General features: G+C 35.7%; 2 protein-coding genes across 2 annotated transcripts in view; both read right to left on the bottom strand.

Annotated features, from left to right (window-relative positions):
• Positions 1-17,709, bottom strand: part of LOC101414600 (phospholipid-transporting ATPase IB-like) — a 207,597-nt gene that overhangs the window by 1,670 nt on the left and 188,218 nt on the right. The window contains 3 exon segments of the mRNA XM_058276906.2: positions 8,325-8,432; positions 11,532-11,589; positions 14,840-14,915. Of these exon segments, the coding sequence (XP_058132889.2) occupies positions 8,325-8,432; positions 11,532-11,589; positions 14,840-14,915 (242 nt within the window).
• On the bottom strand, positions 4,210-4,704 carry LOC101446755 (small ribosomal subunit protein uS17-like). The gene has a single exon (XM_071208117.1). The coding sequence runs from the start codon at positions 4,453-4,455 to the stop codon at positions 4,210-4,212; it is 246 nt and encodes an 81-aa protein (XP_071064218.1). The 5' UTR covers positions 4,456-4,704.

Below are 17,709 nucleotides of genomic sequence, written 5' to 3'. Positions count from 1 at the left end.
GACTTGTAAATACAAAAATGAAAAATAATCAAAGATACTAAAGATTAATTCCATAAATCATTCTCTCTTTCTTGTCCTTTCAACATACAAGTTTGCACTATAGGTGTATGTGAATTAAAATACTTCTAATCAAGATTGTGAACTCCTATGGCTAGAGATATGTAATTCAGTAAAAGGCCCTGGGGTGAGAAGATGAGAGGTTGTATAGGTGAATAGAGGGCATTTGTCTAAACTTATTGAAGAGGTAGAGTATTTAAGAGTTTCAGTGAGCTCAGATAATGACGTGGGCCTTAAAGTGATATTTTATTTCATTATTTATTAAGGTCATAAGTAAGCATATTAGAATGCTAGCTGTCACTGGATTAGTACCTTAAGGTTAAATACTGGAAAGAAACTACTGTGTTATAAAACACACACAGAACATTATATTTTGCAGTTTTTATTATATTTTGTTTTTTGTGGATCATAGCTTCCAAGTAGTTCGATTTTAGCTTTACAGTTTTTAACTTGATTACCTTTCCTGTTCAAATCTCTCAGATTGCTTTCATCGAAACGTGTATAAAATCAAATATGGCAGTCTTCTGTGTTAACCTGCCAGGCAATGTGATTCATAGGAGGATGATGCTCCTTCATGCAATTTGCCCTCAATAATCAGGAGGCTTTCCTACTCATATCTGGGTGTTGCAGCACTGTCTATCCTCCAATTAACTAAAATATTTTGATCAGTTACATGTTTTCTGAAACTGCTTCTTCAAAGGGTGATTGACAAATATTGCCCAGACATACAAACAGTACCGACTTGAACACCTGTACGGCCGTCTTCTCAGGTGCAAAGAGAGGTGTAGAATGAGACTTGTCTTTTTGCTGTTACACTATAGGATTTCTTCATATATTTCTTCATATATTAAATCCTTATTGGATACATGGTTTACAAATGTTTTCTCCCCTTCTATAGGTTGCCATTTTACTTTCAAAGTCCTTTGATACACAAAAATTGTTTATTTTGATGAAGTCCCATTTATCTAGTTTTTCTTTCCTTGCTTGTGCTTTTGGTGTTATATCTAAGATGGCCTAACACAAGTCCCTATATTTTTTTCTATGAGTTTTATAGTTTTGAATCTTACATTTAGGTCTTTGATCCATTTGAGTTAATTTTTATGTATGGTATGAGGTAGGGGACCACTTTTCATTCTTTAGCATATGAATATTCAGTCTACAATGCCAGATATTAATGTAGCCACTCCAGAATTCTTTGATTAGTATTAGCATTTATACCCCCCCCCCCTTTTACTTTTAACCTATTTGTGCCTTCATATTTATTGTGGTTTTCTTGTAGATAGCAATCTGAGAATCTCTACCTTTTTGGGGGGTGTTTAGATCATTTCCACTTAATATATAATTGATGATTTAGTTGGATATAAATCTAAATCTTGCTATTCTCTAATTGTCCATGTGTTGAATATTTTTAAATTTTATTGTATCTCCTTTGTTGTTTTTTTTAGATATATTCATGTTATTTTAGTTGTTGCTTTAGAGTTGATAGTATATACCTTTATTTTATCACAACCTACTTTAGATAAAGGAAACTTGCAACAGTATAATTTTATTTCTACATTATTGTAGAAATAATTTATTATTATTATTGCCATACATTTTAATTTTGACTATAAATTAATATTTTTGCACTTAACAGTCAATATTTTAAAGAAACTTCAATATTAAGTTAAAAAAGCCTTTTATATTTACCCTCATATTTACCATTTCTGGAGCTTTTCATTTTTGTGTGTGTATCAAGATTTCTTCTGGTATAACTTTCTTTAGCAGGGCAGTAAACTTTGGCTTATGATTAAGGTTTTTCAACTTTTATATGTCTTTTTTTTTCCCCCAGGGTTTAGTGGTTTTTTTGTTTTTTTAAAAAATCTATTTCTCTCCTCTTCCCCTTGCCCCCAGTTGTCTGATTTCTGTGTCCATTTGCTGTGTGCTCCTCTGTGACCGCTTCTATCCTTATCAGCGGCACCGGGAATCTGCGTTTCTCTTTGTTGCATTCAGCTCTCCGTGTGTGCGGCACCATTCTTAGGCAGGCTGCACTTTCTTTTGCGCTGGGCAGCTCTTCTTATGGGGTGCACTCCTTGCTCATGGGGTTCCCCTATGCGGGGACACCCCTGCATGGCAGGCACTCCATGCGGGCATCAGCAGTGCACATGGGCCAGCTCCACACGGGTCAAGGAGGCCCGGGGTTTGAACCATGGACCTCCCATATGGTAGGCGGATGCCCTATCCATTGGGCCAAGTCTGCTTCCCTTTTATATGTATTTCAAGAGATTTTATTTCACCTTTGACTTTGGAAAGTATTTTTACTGGTTATAGTATTCAAGCTTGACTTTTTTCTTTTAGGGCTTTAAAGATATACTCCTCTGTCTTCTCATATCCAATGGGAATTCTGCTTTAATTTTCTATTTTGTTCCTTTATATGTAATGTATCTTTTTTCTTTAGCTATTTAGGTATTTCTATCAGTAATTTTAAGCAATTTAATTATAAGCTGCTTTCATGCAGTTTCTTTTTTTATCGTCCCTCTCCTCCCAAGATGGTTCCCTCGTCTGTTTGCTTGTTGTTTTTTTTCTTGTTTGTAATTTTTTGTCCTTTAGTAGGCACTGGTAACTGAAATGGGGTCACTCAACTGCTTAAGCCACATCCTCTCCCTGCTCGTTTTCACTTTTTGCTCATTGTCTGCTTGTTGTTTTTGCTTGATGTCTGTTCATTGTTTGTTTATCTTCTTTAGGAGGCACCAGGAACTGAACCTGGGACCTTCCATGTGGGCACTTAACTGCTTGAGCCACATCTGCTCTCTGTGTAGTTTATTTAACAGCCTTAATTGAGAAATATTTCACATACCATAAGTTCATGCATATAAAGTATACAATTCAGTGATTTTTATTATATTCACATAGTTGTGCAATCATTGCCACAATTAATTTTAGAATATGTTCAACAGCACAGAAAAGAACTCTGTACACATTAGCAGTAATTTCCCATTTCCAATTCCTAGTAACCACTCATCTATGTTATGTCTCTGTAGACTTCCCAATTCTAGATGTTTTACATAAATTAAATTATATAACATGTGGTCTTTTGTGACTGGATTCTTTCATTTAGCATAATGTTTTCAAGATTTACCATTGTTGTAGCATGCCTTCCTTTTTATTGCAGACGAAATTTCTGTTGTATGGCTATATGGCATTTTATTTGTCCATCAATTGATGGACAATTGGGTTGTTTCTACTGTTCAGCTATTGTGAATAATGCTTCTATGAACATTTGTCTAAAAATTTTTGCGTGGAAATATGGGTACACCTAAAATAAGAATTGCTAGATTACTTGATAACTTTATGTGTAGCATTTAAGAACTGCCAAAATGTTTTCCAAAGAGTCTTACCCATTTTACAGTGTATGAGCATTCCACTTTCTCCATATCCTCAATAATACCCGTTATTATTAGTCTTTTAAAAAATTTTAGCCACCCCAGGAGGTGTGATGTGGTATTTTGATGTAGTTTTAAATTGCGTTTTCTTAATAATTAATGATGTCAAACATCTTTTCATGTATCATACTGTTTTCATGTGCATATATCTTCCTCGGATAAATGTCTATTCAAATTCTCTGCATATTTTAACTGGGTCATTTTCCTTTTTATTGTTGAGTTATAAGAGTTCTTTATATATTGTGGGTATGTCTCCTTGATATATGTATTTGTATAAATATTCATACAAATATTTTTTGTCATTCTGAGGGTTGTCTTTTCAATTTCTTGATGACTTTTTTTTACTTTTTTTATTTTTATTTTTATTTATTTATTTTTTATTGTGCACATTTTGTTTATTTATTTTAAACTTTTTTTGGTCTTTATTCATTTTTTTAACATTACATTCAAAAAATATGAGGTCCCCATATACCCCCCATCTATCTTTTAATGCATAAAATATTTTAATGTAATGAAGTCCAATTTATCTGTTTCTTCATATTTTGTTTGGCTTTTGTTGTCATATTTAAGGCTTTGCTTATCCCATCTCATAATAATTTACTTGTTTACTTTTTTCTAAGAGTATATTTTCTGCTCTTACATTTATTTCTATGATTTATTTATTTATTTATTTTTGATGGGAAAGTAACTTTATTTATACTGAGCCGGGGGGACGGACAGGTGTCCGGTCTCAGAACTTCTGGAACTGCTTCTTGGTGCTGGCAGCCTGGGCGACCTTGAGCACGCTGAAGCGCACGGTCTTGCTCAGGGGCCGGCACTCGCCCACCGTGACGATGTCGCCGATCTGGACGTCCCTGAAGCAGGGGCACAGGTGCACAGACATGTCCTTGCGGCGCTTCTCAAAGCGGTTGTACTTGCGGATGTAGGGGAGGTAGTCCCTGCAGAGGACGATGGTCCTCGGCATCTTCATCTTCATGACCTCGCCAGACAGGATGCGGCCTCGGATGGAAACATTACCAGTGAAGGGGCATTTCTTGTCGATGTAGGTGCGCTCAGTGGCCTCCTGGGGTGTCTTGAAGCCCAGACCGATATTCTTGTAGTAACGTGGGAGCTTCTCCTTGCCGGTTTCTCCAAGCAGCACCCTCTTCTTGTTTTGGAAGATTGTTGGCTGCTTTTGGTAGGCACACTCAGTCTAAATGTCCGCCATCTTCCCGGCCACTTGAAAAAAAAGCTCTATGATTTATTTTGAGTTAATTTTTGTATTTCTGTGAGGTAGGTGTCTACATTTATTTAATTGCATGTGGATATCCATTTGCCCTATCTAGTATCTCTCCTTGAAAAGATCACTCTTTTTCCAGTGAGTTGCTATGCACACTTGTTGAAAATAAACTGACCATATATAAGGGTTTATTTATGGGCTCTCAATTCTATTACATTGATCTATATATCTATTCCTATATCATTACCATACTGTCTTGATTATTGTAGCTTGATATTAAATTTGAAATGAGAAAGTAAGAGTTTTCCAACTTGTTTTTCTTTTTCAAGATTGTTTAGGCTCTTCTGGGTTCCTTACATTTCCATATGAATTTTAGAATCACCTTTTCAATTTCTTGGGGGATAAAAGCAGAGATTTTGATAGGGATTGCATTGAGTTTGTATATCAATTGGGGAAAGATTGCCATCTAAACAATATCTTAAAAAGTCTTCTGAAATATGAATATGAGATATCTTACCATTCATTTAGCTTTTCTTTAATTTCTTTCACAATATTTTGCAGTGTTCAGTGTACAAGTCTTGCACTTCCTTTGTTAAATTTATCCCTAAGCAATTTAATGCTTTTGCTGGCATTATAAATGGGATTGTTTTCTTCATTTTATTATCAAAGTGTTCATTACTAGTGTTTAAAAATACAATTGATTTTTGTATATTTATCTTGTATCCTGCCACATTGCTAAAATCCTTTATTAGTTCTAATAATGTATTCTTTGGGATTTTCTATATGCAGACATGATATCTGTGAATAGAGATAGTTTTACTTCTTTCTTCCCAAACTGGGTAAATTTTATTTCATTTTATTATCTAATTTTCCTGTCTAGACCCTCCAGTAGCATGTTGAATGGAGTGGTTGATCTTGTTCCTGATCTTAGGGGGAAAGCATTCAGTTTTTCTCTCTTAAGTATTATGTTAGCTGTGTGGTCTTCATACATACCCTTTATCAGGTTGAGGGAATTCCTACCTATTCCTAATTTGTTGAGTGGTTTTTTAAAAAAATTTTATGTATTTATCTCCCCACTCCCTTGTTGTTTGCACTCGCTGTGTCTGTCTTCTTTGTTTCTTTTGGAGGCACTGGGAACCAAACCTGGGAACTTTGATGTGGGAGGGAGGCACCTAACTGCTTCAGCCACCTTCATTCCCTGCTTTGTTGTGTCTCTCTTAATGTTTTTCCTCTTGTGTCTCTTGTTGCATCATCTTGTTGCATCAGCTCACCATGCCTGCTTGTCAGTGCCAGCGCATCCTCTTCAAGAGGCACCCAAAATCTCTGCTCCCTGTTTTGTTGGGTCTCTTTTTATGTTTTTCTTCTTGTGTCTCATTGCATCATCTTGTTTTGTCAGTTTGTCATGCCTGCCCTCATGCCAGCTGACTGTCTTCTTTAGGAGGCACGAGGAACCAAACCACAGACCTCCCATGTGGTAGGCGGGAGCCCATTTCCTTGAGCCACATCTACTTCCCTTGTTGAGTGTTTTTATTAGGAAAGGTTTTTGGATTTTGTCAAATAACTTCTCTATTTATTGAAATGATCAGGTGGGATTTATCCTTTAGTCTATCAACATGGTGTTTGACTTTGTTTTCCAGACGTTAAAGCAATCTTGCATTCCTATGACAAATACCACTTGGTCATAGTGCATTTTATTCATGTTTCCAATGCTTGAGATTCATTGAGCTTCTGTGAATGGTGGGTTTATTGGTTTCATCAAATTTGGGAGATTTGGGGATATTATAACTTCAAATATTTTTTATGTCCTCCACCTTTCTTTCCTCTTCTTTGTGTTTATGGACACGATTTTATTGATCTTGTCTTACAGCTCATTGATGCTCTGTTCTTTTTTTCTATGCATTTTTTCATGGACATTTTCTATGGTTATGTCTTCAGATTCCTTATTTTGTTCTTCCATAATTTCTAATCTGTTAACCCCTTGTGAGTCTATTACTACTGCATGTTTTTTCAATTGGTTTGCAGGCTATCTTTTCTAAGCATGTTTTCATATTTTAATTGAATGTCCAACAGCACAAATGAAAAATTGTAGAGGTATTTGGGGGTGTTTTATTTTTCCAAAGAGCTTTAGGATAATTTTTTAAGTGGGGAAGATAGAATACCACAGAAAGACCTTGAGCAGATTGAGGTTGGTTTGAAGCTTTGTTAGTCCTTGTTTCTTTTGCCCTTAATAACACCCATGTGTCTTAATCCCAGAATATGATACTTTGTCCTAGAGCATGGCTTCCTGGGGTTGCAAGAATACTGGACATTTACCAAGACTATAGTAACTTGGGAAGGCCTGAATTCCAACCTATTTCCCCAACTTTGGGCAGGTGCTAAATTTCTGCTCAACCCTTCAGACTGCCATTTGTTTTTTTGCTGTCTTTCTTGAAGTCTCATCCTGCATATGCACTGTTTAAGAAGTGGCCTTGGAATTGAGTGGAATTTGCACACTGATTCTGAATCTCACTTTACTGTCACTTGCTATTCTTGAGGACTTTGCCCTTCAAGTTTGAGGTGAATTCCACCTCCCTAGCCTAGTAAGATCACTGCATTATCTTTGGATTTTTTCCTCTTGCACTGAAAACTGAGAAGTACCTTGAATAAGAAGCCAGCATGAATGTGACAGCCACCTTGAATACTTCCCTCGCTTCAAGGATTCTGCTTCAAGGACTCTCAAGGATTATCTCTTTTGGTTTCTTGCCGATTCTTCATTATTTCTTATATTTCTTTTTCCATTTTTTATTCTTGTTTTTGGTGGTGTATTCCAATAATAGCCACTTGGTCATGGCTAAAACAGGAAGTCTCTCACAGTCATATTTACTGGGCTTTGGGCTGTCAATGGCCTGGAAATACCAGGAGCTTTTCGTATTCTGCAGAGAAAGGCAGGACCACAAAAGATGGCTGTACTGGGAACAGACCAGAGGGACTGAGCTCTGGACATGCCTTTCTTCATTGGTTAACTGAGTTAGGACCAAGGTTACTTCTAGTCCTAATACAGTGTAATTCTGTGATCCATTTTGTAATCATCAAGGGTCTATGCCCCATGATAGGCACAAAGTAAAATTTAAAATAATAAAATATTTAAATAAGTGTAAAAGCCTTAAAAATCTTTAACTGCTGAGATTTAACATAAGTAAAATAACAGCTTCTATATAACTTTAAATATTTAGAAACCTATACCATGAATTCTGTCTGGTACACTGAGGAATGTCTATTCTGGTTAAACATTTTAAATAAAAATGTTTTCTTCTTTGCCGTGCATGGGTTACCAACTATCAAAGAATTTCAGCAGATAGCATACTACATGAAAAATACAGTTGCAGCATCTGCTTTTTTTTTTTTTTTTTTGCTGATTCAGAAATTATTAAACTTTTATCAGTATGAACAGAAGATACAAATTGTGGAAAGTGTGGTTAATACAGATAGGTCAACTAGAATTTATTTGGATAAGTGACAACTTCTTATTGCATTATTTTCTTTTTTTCCCAAATTAGTTTGAAAGTAAGTAACATCTGCTTTGATTGTTAATGAACTTAAATTTTCATGAGTGTAAAGCATGCTTAACAAGGACAATTAGAACTAACCTGTCCATGCATTTCTGGAGCAATAGGAATGGTGGGCCAGAAGTAAGAGTAAATTGTAAAACACACCAGCCAGATTATTATGCTTCCCCAAATTGCAATGTGACTGTAATGCAGAAAGAAAGATATCATAGAAACATGTCAGTCTTTTCTAATTATAAAGAAAAATTATTTCACTATATCCAATAACAAAGAATATTTGTCCAGGCCACATGTTCTCATGAATTTATTGATCTTTTTAATTACATTTGAGACTTCCTTTCTAATATCCTTCTCAAAATGTTTAGCAATTGACTCGTGGGGCCAGTGTTTATATATTATCTAAAACAATAGTACCTTGGTCACCCTAAGCCAAGTGTCCTCCAGTGGCTTCAGTGAAAATAGTCAACTCTAATCAAAAGTGGTTCACATAGTTTATGGATTAGTTAATGAGACTGTCTGTTTCTGCCTACTTATTAATATAAATCCTTCTTTAGGAAAAAAAAAAAGTTTGAACAGAGATCATTAACAGGGATAAAACTCTGACCTGATCATACTTGATCTGTGTAAGAAGTTTTGGGAAAATGGCAGATGGTTCAGTTCTTGGGCTGAATGAAACTGGAGTAAAAATTCTGGCCTGAAGTTATCACTGTGCAGGTCTGGGTCTGGGAACTTGTGCCAAATTCCACAATGGGAAATATGGAAGATTTAGCTATTTATCTGACATATTTCTTAAGTACAGTTGTGTTAGCAGAGTAATAGTAAGGAACAGGGCTAGTAGACCCATATTCTAAACTTTGCTGTGTGAGATACCCCCACTTAACCTCTGCAGGCCTGAGCGTCACTATCTGTAAACAGGTGATTCGCTCCACAAGATGATTTCTTAAGAGCTAACATGTGCTCATCCTACATGATACTTCTTATTACTTAATCATGTCTGAGTTACAAAACTGTTGAGAGAAAAAAATGTCTGTTTCTGAGAGTATTTGTTGATGTATGTTTATGAGTCATCCTCAAAGGTAATTTTTCACACACTTGGGAAAATAAACTTGCTCAAGCTATGCCTCTCTTTGGGTAGGCTAAATAGAACTGGTCTGCAGAGGGCTCTCATGATCATATAGAGATGATGGAGAATTTAATTCAAATGACAGTGTATTTGCATGCACTGGTTCCCTTGTAGTGAGGTCGTGCTGTAGGGGCAGGCATTTTTGTAGGGCTCATGTATCTCTGGGAGAGACCCTCCTTTTGGGGTAGTAGCAAACCACCACTGCTGCTCTGAGATGCATTTTGGTATTTGTTGGCCCCAGCTCATTTTCTGTGTCTAAACAATGGCTTTCCCGGGTCCTTCTCTTCCCTGATGAAGAAGTCCTGAGCCTTTCTCCTTGACCCTTCCCACAAGGCAGAGTAAAATAAGAGCAAAAAGCTACAACCAATTGCTTCTCTTTCTTGCCCCAGTCCCCAAGTTCCTTCCTAAACTTCTGCATGAGCTGGAGGGCAGGAGCCTGGCACATCTTGGGTAAAAGAAAGATCTCTGCTTTTTGTTAAGTTTAATTTGACCTTTAAGTACTGCCTATTTCTAAATTAGATTCTCTATGTGGATAATGTAAATCGATAATGTAAATTGGATCATGGATCCAAGCAACACTCTTGTTATAGGGAATTTACAACCATTAAAAGGAGGAAGAGAAAAAAATGTTTCTATACTTATGCTTTTTTTTTTTTTTAATTTTAGGAGGTGCTGGGGATTGAACCCAGGACCTTGTACATGAACCCAGGACCTGAGCTACATCCACTCCCCTACACTATTTTATATGGCCTAAGACAACACTTAGTATGTCTCGTTAATTGCTAGTAAAATATTTTCATTCAGAACTCCGCAGTCACAACTTAGGGTTGATATCCACTTGGAAAAGTAGAAACTAGAATTCTAAATGATTGTATCAGGGGAAAAATGTGTGATATGCTATATAATCTTAGCTCTTCAAAGGTGACAAACTAATAAAAATTCATTTTCTCTCATGAACTCTTTGAGGATAACTTGGTGAACAACTTAGTCATATCTAGTTCATTAAAAAGAGTTAAAATTTTGCCACTTTTAATAATATCTTAAGGAAATTATTACCTGTCTATAAAGATCCAAATACGTATATGTTCACAACAGTATTGATTATGTATTGTTTATAATAACAAAAGTTAAAACAATCATTCTAAAAATAGTCTAAGTAAGAACTCTCCGTGTCATGGAATATTATGCAGTCATTAAATTAAGTATAAATTTAAAGATACAGAAAAATGTTAAAGCTATATTTTTAATAGTGGAAAAAGGAAGTTGCAAAATATTAGGTATTTTATGATACTATTTTTGTGGAAAATAAAGCATGCACAGAACAAAGCCTGAAAGATAGAACCAGAATGTCAGTGTCATTGACATTGAGAGGTATGGACTATATACTTTTTTCTGTAGCTTTCTCACTCTTCTATAATGATTCTGTATGTGGATACTGGGGATTGAATTATGCCCCTTACAAAAGGCATGTTCAGGTCCCAGCGCCTGACCTTGTGGGTGGGAACCTTTGAAATTGGACCTTTCAATCACTGAGCTACATCCACTCCCCTACACTATTTCAAGATGTTGTTAGCTGAGCTATGCCCAAACTGAACGAGGGTGGCGCCTAAGCCAACAAGTCCAAAAGCCTCATAAACAAAGGAAATCGGACAGATGCAGAAGGCACAGGGAGCAGCCAGAAGCTGGAAGGCAGCAGAACCTGGAAGAGTAAGGGGAAGACAGCGCTGTGTGCGCTGCCACGGGACGGAAAAGCCAAGAAGCTCCAGGCTGTGTGCCAGCCAGAAGGACCCCAGCCCGGAGGATGCCAGCCTTCTGGCCTCAGAACGCGTGAGCCAACGAACTTCTGTCCAGCAAAACCATTATGTTTATTTTAAAAACTAAAACAGTGAGTCTCCATGGCATGCTAAATTTATTTCAAATGTAAGGCAGGGAAAGGAATATTCTGAAGGTATTATAAATCAAGGTCTTCTAAAGATACATGACTACAGATGGCTGGTATACCCTGGTCCAAGTCAATGATCCTGACCATTTGAATAAGCAAACCAAAAAATGAAGTAAAACGTGGAGGCTAGAAAAACTGCTTATTATTTTTCTAAAGTTTAAAAGTAAATCATAGCATACAAACAACTCTATTGCTTTGAGGAGCAATTCTAAAGAATACTTAGTTTATTCCAAGACAATGTATCCAAACCAGCCTTCAGGCAAACAGTAACGAAGTACGTACTGTGTGAGGTGAGATGGGAGGGGGAAAGAGATTGGAAAAACGTATTAAAACTTGTCAGTAGAGTCCATGCCTGTCCTCTCCCTTCCTGACTCTCCACCCCAGGTCTCTTCCATGCCTGGGGAACTCGGATGTCAGCAGGTTGCTAAGTGTTTTGCTAGGTTTTATTTCTGGAGAGCACGCAATATTTTTTTTCCAATAAATTCTCTATGTATTGAAGTCCTTTTACATATGACTAAAACCCATGTTTATGTCATAAGCTCTCAGAATTACCTTCCTTATATATAGCTTGAAAGATATGATTCTGCCTTGGAATCTGAGTGCTAATGATGAAAAAACACAGTTCAGCAGGGTAGATGGAAACCATTATACATCTAAGAGTGTCTTTGCTAGTCTCGGTCTCTTACATCTCTATGTATGGTTGAGAAATAGCTCATCAAGCCTTAGCAGCTTTGAGTTTGAATTGCAGTAGATCTATAACTGAATTTTGGGTTAGTTGATGTCCTTATAGTATTGAGTCTTATAGTAAATAACATGATATTTTTTTCCATTTAAGTGCTCTTTAAGGTCTCCAATAATATTTTCTAATTTTTCTCAAAGAGGACTTGATATCATTTGTGAGATTTATTTATATGTTCCTCATATGTCTTATGCTGTTATAAAATGGTATCTAAGATTTTTCATTTTCTAGATATTTGTTGCTGGTATATAGAAATAGAATTAATTTTAAAATATTGATTAGTATCCAGCTAACTGCCAACCTGTTTTTATTAATTCTAACATTTTACCTATAATTTTCTTTGTATTTTTTAATACAAAATCATGTCATCTGTGATTTAATACAGATTTAATCATTAAATCTGTGATTTAATTCTTTCTTTCCCAAAGCTTATGCTTCTTATTTTTCCTTCTTGTCTTGCTGCACTGATTAGGAACTACACTACAATGTTGAAGAGATGTGTGATACTGAACATCTCTGTGTAATCCCCATTCTCAAAGATAGAGTTCAAGGTTTTAACAGCTGTGATTTTGTTGCAGGGTGGGTTCCTATGCAGCAACAGGTAAGTAAGACACTGAGCATTTGAAATTCTACTTTGGATGCATCTTTGATATGTCTATTTTGCTGTCTCCAGTACCAGCATTCTAGCAAGCCTCATGGTTTCATCTAGGCTAGTTTACAATCTTTTACCTTCAAGGACCCAAGGGGCTGATCCCTACCTAACTCTCCAGGTTCATTTTTGCCATTACCCTGCCCAGTGCATAGTTTTCCCTGTGCTTTATTTTTACTGACCTTTTATAATTCCTTGACAGCACCAGGGTTGAGTTCACTTTATGAAAGGGTCACCCCAATCCTACAGGGCTATCTCTGGGCTCAGTATTTTGTTCTCTCACTAATGTTGGAATCAGCATGTCATGAGAGTTCAATTTGTGGTCACATCATGTTGGCCAGCCAACTCTGCTCATTTCTCCTTGGCATTACATATTTAGGATTTTAGCATTGGTCTATTCCTCTTTTCTTCCCTAGTTGCTATAGTGAATTATTTTACTATAATTTTTTGTTGGTGGTTTTATTTTTTGGGTATATATATTTTTTAGGCCTTGGGATAGGAGATTAAGTTTCTCTGGGATCAATTTACTCTGGCATCTTAAATATGAATCTTGTAGGCATGAATGTGTGTATGTACACATGTATACATGTGTATTATGTGTTTAATGTCTTTCCATTTTTCTAGAATGTAATTTTCATGAGAACTCGGTTGGGTTTACCATATGTCCAACACTCAACAGTGTTTTGCAGATGATAGAACTCAATAAACATTGATAAATAAAACAAACAAAAATCCTATCTGAGGATTTTATTTTTTTTCTAGTGTTGAGAAAAGGTAAGGCTTGAAGATGTGGGGTTTGGGAAAGAAGATAGCTTGCTTTATGCACTTGTCCAAACAAATAAGGAAACACTACCTACCCACATATGATGTTCAGAAATATATTTATATAGAGTTAAAAGCACAACCAATAATATGAAATAATAAAGATAATAAACTAAATTGAATATGCAAATAAATAGTTCCTTACATTAAAAAATATTTTATGATTTCATTGCTCCAAGGTATGTTGCTAAATGAAAAAAAAGCAAGATGCAGAGGTATTTATTTATATTTGAATGCAAAAGGGACAATACAAGTTGAATGGGCATTTAGAATTTTTAGAACTATGAATAAGAAACTACTAAGAGTACTTGTTGTGGACACAAAACTTAGAAGTCATAAGAAAAAATATGGATAAATATTCAGAAAACATGCACAAAAATTCTATAAAAAGTCCAGATATGAAACTAGAAATTATTTTTGTAGCATTATGAGAAAATAAAATATAAATAATTCCTAATAATAAGACAAAGACCAACAACCTGATAGAGTAATGGACAAAGAAAGTGAGCAAGCCATTCACAGAAAAAGAAAAGGAAGGGTTTTTAATCACATGCAAATATGCTTATTAAGCTCAAAGCAAAAACTGCAATAAGCTACCATTTCACCTATTAGATCAAAGAGTGTGATATGACTACTTTCCATGTGATCTTGGGGAACCTGACATTCTTATCACTAAATCGACACAATTTTTTTGAGGAACATTTGATAATGTCTATCAAAATTCCCCTTGAACCTCTCTCCCCATCAGAGGTCTCCAGGATCGAATCCTAGAGGAGAGAAAATGAGAAGAGAAGACAACCTAGACAGCAAAAACAGCAGGGTGGGAGGAGGGAAAGGGGGAAAATCAATCAATCAATCAATCAATATTAAAAAAAAATTCCCCTTTGCCTCTGATCCAACAATTATAGTTCTAGAAATGTATTTCTACCAAATAAAGGAATGCATGGGCATAAAGGACATCTGTGAAGCATTTTTCATATGCAGAGATTTAAAAACTACATTAATGTCTGCTAATGTCTGGTTAAGTAAGAATGAGATATTTATGGATTGGTTTGAAAACATCTCCAAGTCATGCTGTGAAGTGAAAAACCAAGATATAGAGGAGTATCCACATACTTCTGCAAAAAAAAAAAAAGGGGGGGGGAAGCATACACATTTGTATATGTATTTCACATTTCTAGAAATATATATAGAAGAAACCAGTACAATAGTTTCTTTGGGGAAGGATATTGGAGTGTGATGAAGACCTAAAGTTCGTTGGATACTGTTTTATAATGCTTGTATTTTTCAATTAAACACTAGGAAAAGTGATTTAATTGACATGGATGATCTTACCGTAAAAATAATATTTCCAAGAAACAAATAGTCTGTGGTGAAACCAACTGGTGAGACCATATCTGCAAAATGAAAAGGTCATTTTTTTTTATCTTTATAGAGTCTGAAACAGATTTTGAATTATTTTTACCAATGGAACCCATACTGGATGCAAAAATATCAGTTATTGATCTTATTTCTTAATTGCTCTGTCAGTGAAAACAATGATTCCCTTGTCTACCACAATTGAGACATTTTTTCCACCTCTCACTCTCTCCAAGATTTATTACGCAACAAATGAATAAATAAATCAAAAGGAGTACACCAATGTGAAACAAAACCTAGTTTCACATGTATCTAAACCATCGGACAGAACCTATAAATTGAGTGTTAAAACAGTCCAATGAATGGTGCTAGGTAACAAGACTGGAATTTTACAAATTTGGTTATTACATTTACCACATTATACCTTTCCTATGATCATGAAAATACTAAAACTAACTGTGTACATCAATTGTAACAAATGTACCATGCTAATGAAGGATGCTGGGGTAGGGAGTGGGGCATATAGGAATCCCCCATATATTTTATGTAACATTTGTGTAATCTATGTATCTTTTTAAAAAATTAAAAAGTATTTTAAAAAATACTTTGAAATTATGATAGAATTTCATATTTTTTTTCAATTATTCCTAAATCTGTTATAAAACTTATGAATTTCATCCTATCTGAATGATCAATGCTGTCTCAAGATTAAGGATGACTTCTTCAGATCTTCTTCTTCTTGTTTTTTAAATTCTCAAATATAGATTTGAGGACTCTGGTCCTGGTTAATAAGGAAAGTGTGATGTGCAAATTTCTGACCTTAATACCAATTGAGGTAGTGGATACATATTCTTGAAGTTCATTTAATCTGTTTTCTTCTGAGAGAGTTATAACCTCAGTAAAATACTCAAGGCTTATACTCATTTACTAAAAACCTATGTGTATTTAGGGCAGGGGTTCTTAACCTTTTTTATTCCACGGACCCCTTTGCCAGTCAGGTGAAAACCATAGACCTCTTACTAAGTCCACACTATACTGTGCATTATCTAATAAATAAATCACACCTCTACCAACACATCCCCACAAGAATAATGTTTTTTTTTTAAATTTTCAGTTCAACCCCCTGAAATCTTTCCATGGACCCCTTGGGAGTCTGTGGACCCCTGTTTAAGAACCCCTGATTCAGGGCATTGGATAAATATGTGGGTCACATTAGACCAGCTAGCGGTGACAATCATATGTCAGGGTTGCCTAAAGACGTAACCTTGGTGAGTTTTATTGGCAGTGGGAGCAACAGTATTGAAGAGAACGATATCGTGATAAACTAAAAAAGCAAAGAACACTATTGCATAGGAATGTGACGTTGGGTTATAAGTATTCACAAAAAAGAGAGATTATAAGCTATATTGGGAAGGAAGGAAAAATTCAAGTATGAACAAGTTGATATAACCAGAAATTCCTTTCCCTCTGGATATTATGCAAAATCAACCATGCAAACAAAGAAAACCTCCACAAAATCCGTGTTCAGGGAATCTAGGAAACAACCTACAGACTCAGAAAGCTGACGAGGGCTCCTAAGCAGCTCCTGTCAGCACAGTGCTGTGCTTGGTAAACGATAATGAAGGCTCTGCTGTGTAAAGGAAATACCAAGCTGGCTGAGGGCTGTAGATCTCAGAAAACACTAGCAAAAATACACTCTATTAATATTTTAAATATCTGGGTGAATCTAATGGACAGACAAATTTGGGAACTGCTGAGCTAGAGAATGGTGTGGAGATAAAGATCCTGTCTCTGCACCTACTTATTGTCAGTGTCTTTCAATAATAGTTTCCTGGGATCCTTTTTGAAACAGAGGCCAGAACCCTAAGATAGAGAAGAGATAGCCTGTCACAGTCAGGCTAAATTTACAGAGTGGGACACTGGAAACTCTGGGCTTCACTTTGGAACACTTCATGATGATGAGTGATATTTTGTGGTTATGTCGTTTGCTTGTCCATTATGTACTAAGCACCTTTAAATTAAAACTAAACATGTATTCAACCTATTATTGCAAAAGCATTGCACCGGGTGATGTGGGCAGTTGAATAGTTCAGTCCCATAAACCTTTTCAGTAAATTTGCAAAAAATTATTTTAATTAATCTTCCTCCTACCCAGTAAATACAAATAATCGATAACTGTTTCTTCCTTATGGAGAATCTGTGGGTACTGTGTGTATGTGTGTGAGAAGGGGTGCATTTTAAAAATTAGAAGCCTGGAAACTTTAATAATTTTAGGGGAAAACACTTCAAAAAGTGATATTCTAAAAAGTATTGACTGATGGCATGCCTGACATTTAACAATATAACTTCTGTAAAATACGAATTCAATAAAATTCTGATATTTATGGCTATAGATTTGGATTAATTATTACCACAATGGTTCATATTCCTTTCTGATGTTTTGAAGTTGATAAATGATTTCCAAATATATTCTATTTATAGCATTTAATCACTATAACTGAGCCTTCTTTCAGGACTAGTTGATATATTATAAACTCGAGTCTTCACAAGTTTTTAAACAGCTTTATTGAGCTGTAATTCACATTCCATACAATTCATACATTTAATGTGTACAATTCAAGGGCTTTGAGAATATTAACAGGGTTGTGCAACCATTACCACAGTCAATGTTAGAACATTTCACTACCCTGAAAAGAAACTCTGGACCCCTTCCCTCTTACCTTGCAATCCCTCCATTGCCCCTAGCCCTATACAACCCCCAATACCCTAATACTGTGGAGACTGAACTCTACAGTATTGCCTTTTTTGGACATTTCGTATAAACGAACTTGT

The sequence above is a fragment of the Dasypus novemcinctus genome, chromosome 15 (genome assembly GCF_030445035.2).
Source record: "Dasypus novemcinctus isolate mDasNov1 chromosome 15, mDasNov1.1.hap2, whole genome shotgun sequence".
In the NCBI taxonomy this organism is placed as follows: domain Eukaryota; kingdom Metazoa; phylum Chordata; class Mammalia; order Cingulata; family Dasypodidae; genus Dasypus; species Dasypus novemcinctus.
The sequence above is the reverse complement of the archived record's forward strand: the minus strand, read 5'-3'. Positions and strand labels throughout refer to the sequence as shown.